At 28.6% G+C, this 18,756-nt stretch overlaps 1 protein-coding gene across 5 annotated transcripts; it reads left to right on the top strand.

Moving 5' to 3' along the window:
- The first annotated feature begins 2,753 nt into the window (after nt 1-2,753).
- LOC124494802 (uncharacterized) lies at nt 2,754-18,561 on the top strand. 5 transcript variants are annotated; one of them, XM_075728921.1, is made up of 6 exons: nt 2,754-5,068; nt 11,471-11,908; nt 11,975-12,283; nt 12,506-13,210; nt 16,588-17,180; nt 17,239-18,561. In XM_075728921.1, the coding sequence occupies exons 1-6, from the start codon at nt 4,936-4,938 to the stop codon at nt 18,256-18,258; spliced, it is 3,198 nt and encodes a 1,065-aa protein (XP_075585036.1). In that variant the 5' UTR covers nt 2,754-4,935; the 3' UTR covers nt 18,259-18,561. The 5 variants fall into 5 exon arrangements, with proteins under 5 accessions (XP_075585036.1, XP_075585035.1, XP_075585033.1 ...); XM_075728920.1 differs by having other exon boundaries at nt 2,764-3,256; nt 4,460-5,068; nt 11,975-13,210; XM_075728918.1 differs by having other exon boundaries at nt 2,764-3,256; nt 3,332-5,068; nt 11,975-13,210.
- Nucleotides 18,562-18,756: the final 195 nt, after the last annotated feature.

Below are 18,756 nucleotides of genomic sequence, written 5' to 3'. Positions count from 1 at the left end.
TCATCAGAAAAAGTTCCGTATCCGTCTAATCTTAGACTTGATTTATCCAACATCATGTCAACACACACACACACACAAACACGCAAACACGCCCTGTATATGTGTGGTATGTTAGTTATGTGTTTGAAAGTAAAATAGAAATTTTATCAAAAATTTTATGCCAATCTTCTGATTTTGATTCGCTTCGATGCAATGTTTTTCCTTCTACCATTTCACTCATTATCTGTGAGTTTTATTTCTTTCAATAAAAAAAACGTTTGTTTCTCGAATATATCTACCCGGTAAAGTTTATATGTGTTTATGTGTAAATGGTAGTAATTAATTAATACCATTTCAGATTTCAGATTTATGGTACGATTTCCGTCATTCGAGGGATATATTCCCCTTCCCATTTCAGCATGGATCGTCGTCGTCGTCCGTAATTTTTGTTGTTGTTGTTGTTGTTGTACAATTGCAACTACCGGCTATAAAATATTAATAATAATATTCTACTATCTCAAATATAACCTGTATTTATTTTGCATTTATAATTTTCTCATTCACAATATTTGGACTCTTGCATTTTATGATATATTGAATGATGATACAAAATTGTCTTTTTTTGTGTTCATTTTTTTTCTCCACCAGCCCATTTATTAGAAAGGATGTTCGTGCTGTTTTTTTAGTGACTAAGGTAGTAATTTGTACTATTCAGGTAGTAACATTTGACTACCGATTGATAAACGATTAATTAGTAAAAAAAAACGACTGTATTGACAGGTAGGCATATTTATCAAATGAAAAAAGAAAAAAAATCAGAATCAACGACAATATATGAGAGAGTGAGCAAAAAAAAAATCGATTATTGTAAATTTGTTTCAATTCAATCATTTCAAATGATTAATCACTGAGATTTAAAAAAAAAATTTTTCATTCATTTCTTGTTTACCTGTTACACATACACGCACATAAATAATTGATATTTTTTTTTCTCTTATCTCTATCATTATTTTAATCGATATTTGATTGATGTCAAACAAACAAAATTATGAATTCGGTTGATTTGAGAATTATACATGTTTATTATTATTAACCACAGCAAATCACGTGCTGCTACTGAAGTCTATTTCTGTTTCTATTTTCCATTTTTTTTTATTCAGATGCTTTTGGGCCAAAATCAGTCATGTATTTTTTTTCCATAATAATCATCATTTTCATCAACATAAATTCATAACTCTTCCTATATATTTTGGATATATTAGAATGAAAAAATTATTGTTGATGATAATTTAACCAGTTTTGATGATGATGATGATAATGATAATATGTGGCCACCTATTTATCGAATCAATTTATCCATAATAATAATTTTTTTTTCTTGTTTCTGTTTGCCTACGCATATATCGGTTGAATTCAAAGAGAGAGAGAGAGAAAAAAAATGTATTTTCATTTGCCCACCACCAATAAACTGGATGAATATAATCCATTTATTCATCTCGGTAACGATTGATGATTGGATCAATCATCAGAACGAAAAAAAACAACAACATATATATTGAAATCGAGATTGTAATTTGTTTTTCACATATTGATTGGAATCATTATGCATTATTAATCCGTCCAAATGTTCATGTTTATGTTTTTTTTTTTGTTTTCATATTAATTTTCATTGATGATTGGTATTAGAAAAAAAATGAAAAATTTTTGTTGCTCAATCATTTCTGGTTTTCCTAAGGCTATAGAAAAAAAATCTGTGTGGTGATGATGATGATGATGGTAAATAATACCCAAAAATGATCGACATGATAATAAATCACACACAAACACATAAATGATGAAGCCTGCCTGCTTTCACCCCCCTCCCAAAAAAAAAATCATCAAGAAATCATGGACTAAATCTGTAAAATAATCCTATCCATGGGATTTTTAAAAAATATGGAGGCCTCACAATATCAGATATCCGTTTATTTCATTTTTTTCCAATTTTTTTTTGGTCAAAAGTTTTAATTAGTGTAAGTTACTTAGAGTGGTAGGTAGCAAAAAAAATGGCAATTTGTTTGCTAATAAGATTTGTATGATTTGATGATTTTTTTTATAAAGATGTTTTAAAAGAAAAATTATCAAAATAAAAAAAATCCTAATCAATCAATCAAGAATCCAGAACTCATAAAAGTTTATCGAAATATAATGATAACGGTGATTCTATTGCTATCTTAAATTCAATGATTTTTTTTCTTTTGCTTTTATTTTCTATGCATTTTTTTTTTTTTGATTCCCAAAAAAAGAAATCTTTTTCAGATAATTTTAAGCAAGAAATAAAGATGAAAAAAAATATGAAAAGCGACGGTGAATAGATCTACAACACAAAGTCATTGATTTTGTTTTTTTCTTTCTTCACATCTTTTTTACCTGTGTCATGCATATATAACAATAATAAACGAATGATGATAAGAGATAGAGAGAGAGAAAAAAAATAAAAGCTCTTTGAATGCAATGGAAAATAAAAAAAAACTACAAGTGAGAGAGAGAGAGAAAGAAAAAAAAAAGATAAAATTAGAGCAAAAGTAAAGATGGTTCAAAAAAAAAATTGTATAAAGAGCCATTGCCGGCGGCAGCTATTTTTTTCCAGCAACATTTTCTCCCTGTTACTTTTTTTTATTGTCCAATGATCCAATGTGTATGTGTGTGTGTGTGTGTGTGATTGAAAGAGAAAAATCTTCAATACACAAACACATGAAAACATCATCATTGATTTCAATCAGCTAGTAAGTAATAATCGTGGATTGTGTGCAAGTGTGTTTGCATGTGTGTTGTTCGTGAAGAAAAAACATTGTCGTTTTAATTTGAATTTTTTTTTTGTGCATGTGTGTATACAAATCATCATCATATCGTATAATGAAATTAATTTTTATTTTTTCCAACAGAATATTCGGGTGCCAAACGCATAAAAAAAACTTTACAATACAGCAACAATTTGAAACTAGAAATAAAAGAGATTGCAATCATTCATCATCATTGCATCTATTTGGTTAACAAAAAAAAATATGACCGAAATGTGTGAAATTGTCCATTGTGTGTGTGTGTGTGTATGTGTTCAAACATTATTCGTTTACATTTCTGACTAATTTTTTTTTCTTCATCATCTTTTTCATTTCATTTTATTTGGGTTCCCAGCGATCGACCCATAATAAATTTCAAGCCTTGAAATTGAAAATTAACAGAAAAAAAATTTATCGTTATCATACATAATCGTGAAATTTTACATCATTTACTATGTGTTAGTAGTGGCTAATTTTAAAATTCGATCACCGTGTTATTTTTTTCTGGCTCAAGTTTTTTTTTTCTTTTCTAGTTATCCATCAGTAAGACTGGACTGGACTGTCTCGGTCAGTGGATCACCAAGTTCATGATCATCATTTTCACTTTAAATTGTCACCAAATTGTTGTCAGTGAATAGTGAATGAAAAAAAAACCGTTCTCTCCTTTTTTTGACAAAAAAAAATGTCATCTTCATAAATCTTCGAAACGAAGAAAAAAAACCAACATTCATTCAAGATCAATTTCTAATCAGATTAGGTCAATACACCAGAAAGACAGAAATCCGCATATCTCTCCGACCTTTATGAAAAGCACAGCCCAGTAATTCAAGCAATCCGAATGATTGATTTGAAATTATCAGAAGAAAATGAAGAAAATTTCATAGTAAAATTGAAAAAAAAAATTTCTCCTTGATACCACAAACATTCTCATAAATTTGATCTTATCATCTGTTTTTTTTTGGCATTTGACATCCAATAACATTTAGTTTAGATTTTTTTTTCTACGAAACTAGCCATCAAATAGTCTGCCTGCCCTTACTCTGACATTCATACATAAATACCACCACCACCACCACCATTCGACCCATCATCACCATTGACCATTTTGACATTGGCACAAATTCGTTATCTTTATAACTGTAGCAGAAGAAACGAAAAACAAGAAAAACTAACAATCTAGAAAAAGTCAAAATCAAAACAAAAATAGCGAATTGAAGATATGATCATCATCATTTGGTTCGATACGATATGTACTGTTAGGAGAAACTCTTTATTTATTTATTTTTTTTCATTCAACTTTGAATTCACTGACTACTGACCATCAAATTCACCATATTTAGGGTTATCATAATAATTTTCATTCAAATTTATTTGATCAGTTTATTTTTCATGATGAAGAAACTAAACTAAAAATGATCTAGTTTTAATTTTTGTCTTTTTTTCCGATGAAAAAGTTTTTTTTTCTTCACATACATTGATATAATGAAGACATTATTGTATCATTATTAGATTATGTCAATCCGATAATATTAGTTACAAATTGATCTGATCAAATCGATTGATGATTTTCTTGTGATTTTTTTTTTGATTCTCCTTGAAATTGATTGAATTTTTGTTTTTTTTTGTATGTTTGTCTGTGTGTGTGTGTGTGCGGTGTTTAGCTTTCAATCGATCAAAATTGGATAACTTGTAATCCTTTTCGTCGTCAATGGATCGACGTCCTCCATGAAATATGAATATGATCATTATGATGATGATCTCTCTGCCTACATAAATATCAATTGAATCAATTCTAAAAGTAACAACAAGTTAATAATTATGATACGAAAGTGTTATTGAATTATTTTTCTACGAATAAATCCGATCAACTTCAACAGCAACAGCAACAGCAACAACAAGATATATCGATTTCATGATCGATCCATCAATCATTCACTAAAAAAAAAAATCTTAATAGTGTTCATGTCATGTGTGTTTGATTTTTATCAATTGTTTGCAAATTTATTCATCCATTGTTTTTCTTTGTCTACGAAAAATAGTGTTTGATTTTATTTTTTTACTTTTTCGTCTGTTTGTGTTTGTCTGTGCATTATTAATCCAACCCAAAACAAAAGTCATAATAATAATTTCCATAATCATGGCATCAAAATCGGCCATCAAATTCTGGTCGACCTCAACAACAAACAGATTTCAATCATCTATGCATTTTTCAGGGTTGTTAATTGTTTGTTATTCAATCCTTCTTTCATCATCATCATCGTCATCATTAGGTATGTTGAAAAAATTTTACGTTTCAAATCCCTACTGTTTTTTTCCTGTATATTTGGATCAAGCTTATTATTATTATTGAAAAGCAACAAAACGATCGATTTCCTTGTTTCGAAGCACAATTTTAACCTTCAGGTTTTATATATATAAGTTTATTTCAATTAAACATTATGATGATTTTAGAATGAAATCATCATTATTATTTAATAATTTGACAAACACTATTATTTCAAGTAGAATGTCGAAATTGAATGGCCATTATTATTATTATTGAAGAAATAAACATAGCCAATATTGAATTATTGATTCAGCCATATGATAGTAATCAACTAACCAGTATATATATACTGTCATTGACTTTATTTTTATTTTATTGAAAAATGAGGCGTATTTTAAATTTTTTTTTCATTATTATTATATATTGTATTATGATTGACATTATCATCATTGTAATGATCGACTCTATCTTGCCATTAATTTATCAGTCTAGAAATAGTTTATGTGTGTGTGTGTGTGTGCGAGAAATAGATTTGCCAAATCAAATTTTGTCCGTTCATATATGATGATGATGATGAATGAAATGGAATGAACGAAACAAAATAATCACGAAAAATAAAGGTGTCTTGTATTTTTCTTTCTATTTTTTTTTCTCCTGACAGCTTTCATACAACAACAATTGAACACAAATAATTATTTTCTAGGAAATTTTTCCACTATTATTTATTTATTTATTTATTTTTTATCTTTATTATCATTATATAATATTGTACAAGCTAATCAAATTTATCAAAGTAATAAATTATAATAATAATAATGGAAAAAAATACCATAGAAGAATATTGATAGAGAGATTGCCCATTTCAAATGTCAATCAAAATCAATCACAGATTGATTTATACTCTAGAATGTTTATGTATATTGCTCACATATTATTCCATCATTATCAATGATAATTAGAATTTGAATGGAAATACAAAAAATAAAAATAAAATTTGACCTAAACATTGTTAACAATTTGAATGAAGAATTGTGAAAAAAAATAAAGAAAGAAAACAACATTTTACTTGTACAAATTAAACAAACACACATGCATACAGTTTAGGACAAGTGTATGATATGGGTGGGAAAAAGAAACGACAACAACAATTCTTTCCATGCATCACTATCCACTTTCATACATATACAATAACATTATTTGTCATTACCGCCATAGTATGGCCATTGGGCGATATTTTATTTTTTTTATTTATTTTAAAGAATGATTTGTGTTCGTTTATCACTTGAATTGATTGTTCATTGAATTTCAACAAAGCTGACAAAAATGATATTATTTTTTTTTGTTTTGTTCCTGAACTTTTACATTCTTTTTTTCACCAATTTCTAAATGTCTCAATGCTTGCAGTATTATTCATTTGCAATGAGATAAATTTCTTTTTGATTAGAATCGATTTTAATTCTCTTGTTTGTCACAAATTTTTAGCCTATCATTGATCATATGAAAGAAATTTATTGATGATCTGTATCGAAAAAAGAAGAAGAAGAAGAAGAAAACACATCATAGATAGATAGATATATATATAGTTTCCACCCAAATTTTCTTAATTTGCTTTGATTTTTTTTTATTTCAATGGCGAGAATTTTTTTATTTTTCGAAATATTTTGCACAACTTTTTTTTACAAATATACCCAATATATTAATCTCGAAAAAAAAGGTCTCCATAGCCATTACGGTAATGGACTAAAAAAAAAAAAAGAAAGAGAAGATAAATGACATTTGATAGCAGCAAATAGCAAGATCTTTTTTTTTGCTTCTTATTTTTGATGATAAGCACATAAATTTAACCTCTTCTCATCTTTTAATCTGATAATTTAAGCAAAAAAAAAAATTTGTGAAAATTAATGTTTCTGGAAAAAAAGTTGGAAATTTTTTTTTCTTCCAATGGACAATCATTGATGATTAGTCAAAATATCCGATTAAAAATTGCCCACGAAAAAAATGTCAAACATATGGCCAATAGCTCTTGACAACAACAACAACAGCAACATCATTTCCATCGACAAATTGATACAATAATATTAAAATCGATTATCGAAATGAGAAGAAAATTTAGCCAAATTATTCAGTCATATATCCTGTCCACCTCTTCAAATTTTTGTTGTTTTTTTTTTGCAAAGTTTATAATAATAATAAACGCATCTAAGTAGTTTTCAACCTACACAAATACAATAACAACAACAAAAAAATTAATGATGAAAATTACGATTTATAATGATTGTGGTGGAATTTCATTATTGCATAATCAATTCTTTTTCATTCACTAAATTCATATTGACATCGATGATGATGATGATGATGATGAATATTGAATGATCAAATCAACCAAAAGTGTTCATTCGTTCGATACAATAATATTCAACGGTGAATTTTCTCTGTTGAAATATGGCATATCATCTGATTAATGAATAAATGAGTCTCAGAAGTATGGTAGCTGAATGGAATGAATGAAAATTGAAACTTTTTTCAACAACAACAAAAACAGAGTATAGCCTTTCTTTTTTGTTGTTGTTGTTGTTGTTGTTAATGTTTTTGATTTCATCAACCTATTGACCGATTGATGACAAAGTATTATCATCATAAAGTAATCAACGGTATTGTTCGGTAATTTTTTTTTGCTTAATTGTGAAAAAATTTAACAATTGGTATTTTGTCCATTGGTTCATAGATATATTGTTATTATTTCTCTCTCTCTATCTCTCTTTTAATAAAGATGATGATGATATGCCAATGGCCATATTGATGACCATATTGATGATAATAATAATGATTATGATTATCATCATCAATTATAATCATCATTGAACTCTAGAAATAAAAACTTTCTATAATATAAATAAACAAATATTATATAAATCTTGATATATAAGGGTCAATATATCAGTAGTAGTAGTTGATTGATATGAGGTTATTTGTTCGGCCCTATCATCATCATGATAAAAACCAATGATCATTATTATTATTATTGCGAGAATTGATGATGATATTTCAGTCTGTTTGGTTGTTGTTATCCGGCACATTCACATTTATTCATTTTTTTTGATATCAGCCAATTTCTTTTTGTAATAATAACCATATCGTGATTTATTAGCCAGAACATATCCGATATACCCAAAATGGCACACACATATGAACATACACACACACACACACACACCTTGTCGCCAATCATGATCATCATGCTAACAACGAGGTTATTTTGACGAGTATCTAACTAAGATCATCATCATCATGATGGCAGATCAAAAACAACAACAACAACAGGTATTATCGTAATCATAATCATCTTAGTCTTTTTTTTTGATATTCGAAATTTGTTTTTTTTCTTATGAAAAAATTTCTTTTCTTTTATCCATTCATTTTGGGTAACAAACATTCCACACTTTTTTTTGGTATAACTACGATGCTGTTCAGTATGGTAGTAGTGGTGATGGATTTCGATCATATATGATTTGTTGATGTTGTTTGTATATAATTGTGATGATGATTTAAAATCAAATAAGCCACTTGGCCACACTGTTCAACAAGCTTTGATTATTATTATTATTATAAATATACATGTTTTTTGGCTAATGATGATGAGATTTAATAGAAGAGAGAGAGAAAAAAAAGAGATAGAGAGAAAGGATGAAAAAAAACGATGACTGCAAAAACAAAAAATTATTCGATTAGCAATATATTCAACACATTCGAATATTCGATATATTTTGGCCTTTAAGGTATTCAATGGTATCATCCAAAATGAAAGCAAATTATTTTTTTTTTTCGCAAATTTTTTTTGTTCCCTTAAACTTTAAATGAACGGAGATTAACTCTATATGTAGTCATCATTGATAATGAGAAGATATATCCTATGTCTAGTCTGTATGATTTACCTGTTGAGAAATCAATGTATATTATAATATATGAAACAGAAGAAGTGGAAAAAAATATATAGTAAATTTATTTTTTTTATTTTCATTTTTATTACCCTTTCTGTGTTCATATATTGTATACAACATATTCATGTGTCTTTCTGTCTGTATAAATTCATTATATGCTGAAACTATTTTTTTTTGTCCCTTTAAAAGTCAGGCTAGATGAATTGTTATTTCCTGATATTGAATGTGTGTGTGTGTGTGTGTGTGATTGTTTTTTACAAAACCTTGTATTATATATTTGTTTACTACTTAATTTCTGTGGATAAATTGCATGTAAACATCACATATTTGACCATGAATAGCTCTTGTTGATCATGAATAAAAAAAAACAAAACAAAAACTAAGACAAATTCAATTTCTATCTGGTAATTTTTCAGAATATTATTCATAAAAATCATGATCAGAAATTTTAATCGGATTGCTATCATCATCACTGAGAATCATCTTGTATACAATTTCAACTTGTTTTTATAAAATTTGCATACAAGATAAAAAAAATTCATTGACAGAAATGAATGGAAAAAAACACCAATAGATAGATACAACGTATTTTGTTATAGAATGAGATGTTGTAGTAGAGATCGTGACTTTAAAAAAAAAATTTATATAAAATGATGATACATTTTTTTTCAGGAAAAAAAACAAGGATTTACTAGGAGTTTATCAGTTTAAAGTTGCTTAAAATTTTTTTGAAAAAAAAACTTTCACGTATTTTTTTTGCATAGAAAACCATGATTAAAAAAACCATTCTGTTTGAAGATGAATTAACAGATTTTGATCCAAAAATGGCAAACACCATTCTATTCATTAATATGAATGAATGAATGAATGAATCGAAAAAAATCCTACACAAAATTTTTTTATCTCTTTCAAATTGTGCCAAATTTTTTTTTATCGTTTACTATTTAATAAGGGCAACACGGAAAAAAATATAGTCTGATTCAATCATCATTTTTTTTGTTGATGATTATAAACGGCTTGATTTTTTTCCAAGTTAATTTAATTTTGAATCAACTGAAAAAACAACTTAAGCAAACGTTAATTGTTATTATCAACGGGCAATTGGCACATGGATATAATTCATTTAATCATATAGCTATATAAATTGTACTGAGAAATATAAATGACTTTACATTTAACAGAAAAACATTTTTTGTTTCTTCAATTAGGAATTACGAAGCAAAAAAAAAAATTTAACGTGACATTTTCAAGTATAAGTTTTTCATTACAATCTTAATTTTAAAAAGTTGTCGCATGAATGGTGCCCAGCAGCCGGATTTTTTTTGCGCTTATTAATTATCAAGTCGAATGTTGAAATGAAATTGAATTTCACTGGTAATCAATCATTCATCAATGATGAAGCGTGAATGGTTAAAGGGTATGATCCTTGGGCGATGTTTGTTTTTTATTTTTTTTGTCTACATTTCCTTATGGATTCTATCGATTAAAATTGAACTATTTTCTTTCTCATTTTTTTCGTTGCTATCAATGATTTGATTTTTTTTCCATATAATTTCGGTCACACACATACAAGCACACGTATAAATAATAATACAAGGCATTGCATATAAATGGTGACGGTAGTAAAAAAAAACAAACTTTTTCCTTGCCAATTAAAAGATTTTTTTTTTCAATTTAGTCTCATTTCAATTTGACAAGATTCATTCATTCGATGTCAATGCTGGTGATGATGGTGATGATATTTTTTTCACCATTTTTGACGACAACAAAATCAAAAAGAAAAAAAATTCAAATTTATTTAAACAAATCCAATGGTAGGGAGAGGGGAGAGAGAAAATGAAAATATTCGAAACCTGACCTAGTTTTTTTTATGAAAACAAAATCATCACCTTTATACATACATGCGCACATACACACAAATATATACCAGATTTTATCATCATTAGATTGATGACACTTTGATTCACGCCAAAACAACAACTTGTCTTGTCTTGTATTTTCTCAATAATGATGATTAAAATTTAAATCAATCTAAATTTTTAAAAATTTAAAAAACAAAAAATTTGTGATGCCTTTTTTTCATGAATTATTGATGATGATGATCATCTTCATCAGATTTTTAACGTTTTGTTTCGAAATAAATATTCAAATGGAAACAGATCATCATTGTAATCACGATTGTTCCATCATCTTTCTTTTGAATTATTGATTTTGTAAATTACATACAAAAAATGGGAATAAATTTTACTTTTAAAATTTTAATTTGTTGCACAAAAAATCAATTTAAATATATCATATATAATATCGAAACAACAATACGATTGATGTTTTTGATTGCAGTAAGATTATTATTTTATAGTTTCTTTTACTGTTTTTCTGTGTTTTTTTTCCGTTATTCAAATATAGTAAAATTCATTTCTCATTCCATTTTTATTCTTTATTTTTTTTTATTATAAATAATATTCTAGTTCAATGCCAATTTATTATTACACCGGCATCGACTACCAATTTTCATATAAATAATAATAATCAACAACCAGAACCAATACAAAGCGATGATTATAATGAATCAATATTGGGAAATTCATCATCACCATCCATACAGACATCATCGATCATCATTAATACCTCATCATCATCACCATCATTGTTGTTGATGCAAAATGAGACGACAACAATAACGACTTTGTCGTCTTCATTGGCGGCAACGACGACCACAGATGATCCATTGGATAGACAAGAATCATCAATAGTTATGAATGATGATGATAATGATAATGTTGAATCAAAAATTATTCGATATGATACCAATGGTGATAAACTTGTCGATGAACTAAATAATGCCAATCATGGTACTATCAGTTTGGAATCAAAAAAACCTGTCGTCATGTTTGCTATTGCTACCGGTAGGTTTTTTAAAAAAAAATTGCTTTTATTGATTTCGTGATCGATGATTGCTTTCTTGTTTTTAGATTTACCGAAAAATATTAATAATACTCGTCAGCAAATATCACATTCATGGTCCAAATCATCATCAACGGTATTTGGTTTGCCTGATTCAACACATTCATTACCGACATTATTTTCATCATCATCTATTGCTCATCATCAAACATCACCATCACAGTCAGCATTACCAGCATCATTCAAATTGGGTAAAAAATTATTTCGTAAAAAAGTAACGACCAGCATTACGGTTTCTAAACCAAATCCGACAAAATTACAGCAACTGATAACGAAAAAAGAACACGATCCTTCGACTTTCGAATCACCAAGGCATAGTTATTGGCTATCCAAATCGGATCCATCACCATCGAATCATTTTGCTCATTGGTTGAAAAATTCGACCATAATGGAAAATCTATGGCAACAATTACCTAGTTCAATTCGACGACGTTCTGATCAATCGGCTCCACTTGTTATAGCTCCTCCTTTAGATGCAGTCAACGTTCCTGGTTCAAATTCACAGACGCCTAAATCCTGGTGGTGGGCTAGATATCTAGCTATTGCTGTCATGAATCATTTACAACAACAGATTAAACCACATTCTGTAACAAATAATCAACAACATCCAGGATCAGAAGGTGCCGAATCATCAAATTCACCCGAATATTCACCAATGTCACCGGAATTTATTGATCTTATAAAATCAATACAAACAGGTGCCGTACAATTGAATCAAATCGAATTGATACCTGATGGACCTCAAGAACCAATGAATGAGCAGTCAATGTTTAATCTTCAAACAGAAATTGGCCTTCCACCGTCACATCCTCATTCGAATGCACCGCAACAACAACAAGCTCAACCACAAATGATTCCACAGACACCACAACAAATGTCAATGCCATATGCACAATCTCAAATGATAAGGCATCCGGCTGTTTCTCCTTCATTGATGTCACACCCACATTATGCGACTCAACCATCACAACCACAACAACAACCAAATGGACAAATTTATGGAAATCGTTTCTATCATCGACGATCACCTGCAACAATGACACCGATGGCCAGTATAGTTATGCCTAATCGAAAACTTTATCCATCAAGCTCACGTCTAACATCATCACCATATTCATATTATGCATATCAACATCAACAATTACCACTTAAATCGGGCGCATCATCATCATTGGCTCAATCAACAAATAACAATAACAAGTACTTGAACACACAACCGGAAACATCATCTAACAGCACGACGGGTAAGTTTCATGATTCAATAGAAAAAAAAATGATGAACGACATCCAAGTCTAATTGATTGAAAACAAATCGAATCCATTGATTATGACAAATGATTTTTTTTTGTTCAATGCTTTCATATATGGGTTCTATATTATAATGATCAAAGTCAAACAAACACTTGACTTTTGACTTGAACAAGAAATTTTTTTTTTTTTTTTTTGTTATTTGAAATCTCATTATTATATAGTGACCATCATCATCATCATCATTACGGAATAGGTCAATAGATATGTTGGAGTTATCTTGACAAGATAACAATAAATTTGTTCATACTTTTGTCATCATCATTAAGTGTCAATGTGTGTAGGATGAAGCATTTGCATTTGAACAGGAAACGAGCATTGTTTGTTCTTGTCATCTTTCTCATTCTCTCTCTCTCTCTCTCGCTTCATAAGTGTGATTTTAAATTTCTGCTGTGAAAAAAACAACAAGAAAAAAAACGGAAATATCTTTCAATCTCAAAATTTATTATTTTTTTGAATTGTAGATTTTATCATCATCATTCTTTAATATTTCTGCTATTTTTGAGCCATTCATTTTAGCCACAATTATTATTTCTAATTATGATGATGATGATGATGATGATAATTATAATAATGATACGATAATGAGAATATGCATTATCGGCTGAGATCTAATCGAAGAGAAAAAAAACTAGGGCAAGGACATTGAAGAATTTTTTCAATCTGTAAAAATAAATAGAAACTATTTAAAACTAGATATATGGTCACAACATAAAATGATCGATTTTTACAATGTTCCAAAAAAAAATATTGAAATGTTTTGTTATGTTGGATCAATATTATCGATTGTTTCGTTGTTCGTTTTTTTTTGTTGGAACAACATTTTATGTATTTTCTTTTTCATCTCATTTCAATTTGACTTGAATAAGTTTTTTTCATAGAGATCGAATAAAAACAAGAAAAAAAATCATTTGAAATTATAATAAATGATCACATGACATCGAACAAACACCTAGCGAAAAATTATAAACATGCAAATTAATCATTTCAAATAATTTCACGAAATACAAATCAATCGCTGCTTTATAATTTATTGAATTTTACAAAATATCAAACATTTCAAAAAAAAACAAATGGTAAAGAAAAGAAAATTTCAATTCAAATTTGAAATTTTTAAATAAATCAACGACAAGATAGCATCGTTTTATATATATTGTAAAATCAACAATATCCTTGTTTACAGATGTTGTTGTACACTTGATGTTTGGTAACATACATTCATCTTGATGTCAGATCAAAAAAGTCGACCTTTTCTTTCAAATCATCAGATAATCATCATGGTATTTTGACGTTTATATGAAATCGACCTTTCTTGATCCTGATGATGTTAAATTTTTTTTTTCGATGATGAACCATGAATCTAAGTTGTTGAAGATCATCAATGATGATAATGATGATTATAATCAATTCATCATTAGCTTCATTTTCTAGATAAAAGAGCCTAAATATATGAAAATCTATCAGGTGATGATGTAATGAAATGTTGATGATTGGATTGGTTCGATTTTTTTTGTTGTTGTTGATGATCGAATTTTGGTTATCCTATCATCATAAATATTTTTGGTACGAGCAAAATTTTTCATCACCCCTTACCACTGATGATGATGGTAAGGATATTTATATTGACTTTTTTCGTATTTCTTCAATGTTGTCCGATCTTTTTTGCCAATTCATTTGTGAGCATCATCATAATCAAATGATTGCCATAATCATTTTTCGCTATCATCATCATGGTGATTTTGATCAATTTTTCTATTATTTTGCACAGCAATTTTTACGGGTGAAAGGTTTTTGGCGGCTGATTTTATACAGTTTCATTGGTGTTCATTTTGTCTTTTAAACCTTTTTTTTTGATCTTTAAAGCTTGATGATTGATTAATCGATTGATCTCAACCGATTTTTCATCGTTAGACTCGAATATCATGTAGGCAAATAGAGAGTTTATGTGTGTTCAATATTTCATTGATTCGATTTGTCGATCAAAATTTTCTGTTTCATTCCGGTTTAGCTCCATTAAGATTTGATTTGATGAATCATAAAAATCATCATTTAATCGAATAATTATGGAAAAATGTATTTTTTGCCTACTTTTTCTTTATATATTTTTTTGTTGTTGTTGACTCATTGATTGGTTGATAAAATAAATTTACTTTGAATGATGACTGAATGATACGCTATTGATGCCACTTAAATAAATAATCTGGTATATAAGAAAACCTGAACTGATTTTTCCAATCGATTTGATTTGATTAGATGATGGAACTAGAAAATCTTCGGATCAACAAAAAAAAAATCCGTCAACACAAACATATCCATAAATGATTGGTTTTTTTCTGATTGAAAAATATGATAGCTTATTGATGGACATTGCAACCAAAAAAAAAATAAATAAATAAAAAAAGAAAAGATCCAAATTTTCTCAATATCTTCGGATATCAAGACAGCCAATGGCCAAGGCGGTTGTTGTTAGTCAAAGAAAAAGAAATTTTCATCAAAAAAATTGATGATAATAATCATGATGATGATCCGAAGAATGATGATGGACAAGATGATTAAGATTTTTCGATACATAACATATCATTTATTTGCGCTTCCTAAAGGACATGATGATGGCTACTGATTTTAATTTTTTTTTGTGTATAGAATCAATAATTTTTTCGCTATTTTTCGGATATATTATTTTTAAAAAAGTTAGTTTTTTAAAAGAAAATCGTGCGAAACAAAATTTATCAAAAAAAAAAATTTATCAACTAATAATCTCTGTATCAATTTTGATCAAAACGATCTGCCCGTATAAATAATAAATACCATATATGAAATAATTTTGGTGAAATGGTGAATAAATATAATAAAATGAAAAAAGCAGAAAAATGTAGAAAAATTCAACAATCAACTGAAAATTAGCTTAAGAAATGATAATTTTAGCTTTTCACTTGCATTTGATGCCAAAACATTATCCAATTGTCAATAACAACATCGATAATCTATATACTAGGTTCTTGAAATCGAAAAAGAAGTACTCTGTATTTATGTTGGCTTCCCGAAACTTATATCACTAAAAATGGAAAAAGATGATTCAGTCTTATTTTTTTTCTAATGAAAATTTAAATCAATCAGAATTTCTTTTCACTTTTTTTCCATAAACTATGATGATGATGATTATTATAATTTATTATTTTGATATATATGAAAAATGTTAACAATCATTATTTGAGATTAGTCAACTGTCATGTAATAATCAAATTTTATGTTTATTTCATATATTTTTTTTTGACATATTTCTAATATAAAATTTTTTTTCTTCTACAAACAGATTTGTCCATCAGTCAATCACAATCATCATCCGGTTCGGCTGTAACATTCTATCAAACACCATCACATCAAACAACAACATCAACAAATCGTAATCATCGATCATTCATACCACCTTCATCATCATCGTCATCGTCATCATCATTGATTACCAATAATTTTTTCAAACAAAATTTTCTTGTCCGTCCTCAACAACAATCACAGCGAACAAATTATCATAATCAAGATTCGTCCAATTCATCACCATTTGTTGCAAGTCGAATAAGGCCATCTATTCTACAAACAATGGCATCATCATCGACAAATAATTTTCAACCACCAGTCATAAAATTCAGTGTCAAAGATGGTGTAAATGAAAAAAGTTTCATCTCACCTCAATCATCAAATCATCATAAATCGGGTGAAAGTCGATCGTTTGGTAGTGGATCATCATCGATGGTATCGACATTATTTGATGATGATCTGGATAGTAGTGATTCACAATCATCATCATCATCATCATCTTCGGATGAACCAAGACGTATTAAAATGGGGTCATTTCTAAAATCTCGATCACTGTGGCGATCAGGCGATCCTAGCCGTGTCATTTTAGAGGTAATGAATTTTTTTTTTTTGAGATGGCTATTTTTAATTTATTTTTTTTCATTTATAGAAATATGATATGAGTGATATTTTTTGCAAGACTAAATTCAAACCAATGATTAATCCACCAAGTGCTGTGCTAGACATTTCTCGAAACGGACGACAATTGAAACGTTCTTCTTCAAAAAATGAAGAACAAAACGTTGCATCAGAATTGAAACCAATTCGATTTGTAAACTCGGAATGGACTCCATTGGCTCCACCGAAATTTCGATTAGCTAGAAGATTAGGTATTCAAATTAATAAAGATGCATCGCTTGAAAACCCGAATGTTACGGCAATATCAACTTCTACGGAAATCACTCCGATTCTTGAAAATGAACCTGTATTGTCTCGTTCGAAACGACAGGCTTCTGTCATAAATCCTAGTGAGTTGGAACGTATTATCGGTAATCTACCAGAGGGTGCTGTTATTAAAAAAATTGATCCAGCCACTACCGAGTTATTACTTCGATTACTTAGGAATACTAATGCTAGTGATGATATCGAAAGAAAAAAGATTACGAAAGTTTATTACGTTTACTTAGCACCAAAGGAAAACGGTAACCCAGCGAATTTATTCGATCAGAATAAATCATTAAATCGTGTAGAATCACCACCATCAACTACGTCCGTAGATTATCAAAGAAATCGACAACCAGCACCATATCAGGAAAATTTTCCAGTTAATAGGCCAAATCGTGTTGATACGCCACGGCGACGACCACAGCCATTAACAACAACAACAACAACGACGACGACAACAACAACTGAGGCACCAATCATAACAACATCGAAACCAAAATTCGTTTTAAATGAACAAGATTATGAATACGGTGAAATACTTTGTGACGGTCGATTCAGTGGTGGGGTTCCTGATTTTCGTAATGATTGTCGACTATATTTTGAATGTAATCCGCAAACGATCGATACGTATGCCTGTCCTGAAGATCAACGATATGATATGAGCCGACAATTGTGCGTGCCGGAACAAGAAGTTTATTGCCCAAGATTTTTGCCATCACCATCTATTAGAAAACAAAGAAGATGAAAAATTGATTTATTTTTCATTTGTTGTTGAATTTTTTTCACTTCATGACAATTTTTTGTCCATCTACAATCGAATCCAAAAAACAATATTTATTCTTTTTCATTATTTCATTGTTTTTCGATAATGGTTATGAAAATAATCTTGAAAAATAATCTTGCCAATATCTCAATCAGATGGATAGATAAACGTGAACAATTGAAATTGTAAATTATTGATTTTGAATCATCTTCAACGAACATTAGAATATATAATTTGACGTTTCGTTTTTTCTGCTTGTAAATAAAATTCTTTATTGATTTATAATATTTTTTGTGTAATTATTCTTGTTCATATTATACATGATCATAATTGATCCAAAAGGTTTCTGGTAGTTTTGGATAACTGGAAGATTTCACTTTTAAATTTAAGAAATCTGTTTAAAACTGATGAAACCGATAATGCCATCTAGTGATTATAAATAAAAAAAATATTTCTTCAATTTTTTGAATTTGATTTGAA

Source organism: Dermatophagoides farinae, chromosome 3 (genome assembly GCF_024713945.1).
Source record: "Dermatophagoides farinae isolate YC_2012a chromosome 3, ASM2471394v1, whole genome shotgun sequence".
Lineage (NCBI taxonomy): Eukaryota > Metazoa > Arthropoda > Arachnida > Sarcoptiformes > Pyroglyphidae > Dermatophagoides > Dermatophagoides farinae.
Note: the sequence above shows the minus strand (reverse complement) of the source record. Positions and strands in the feature narration are given on the sequence as shown.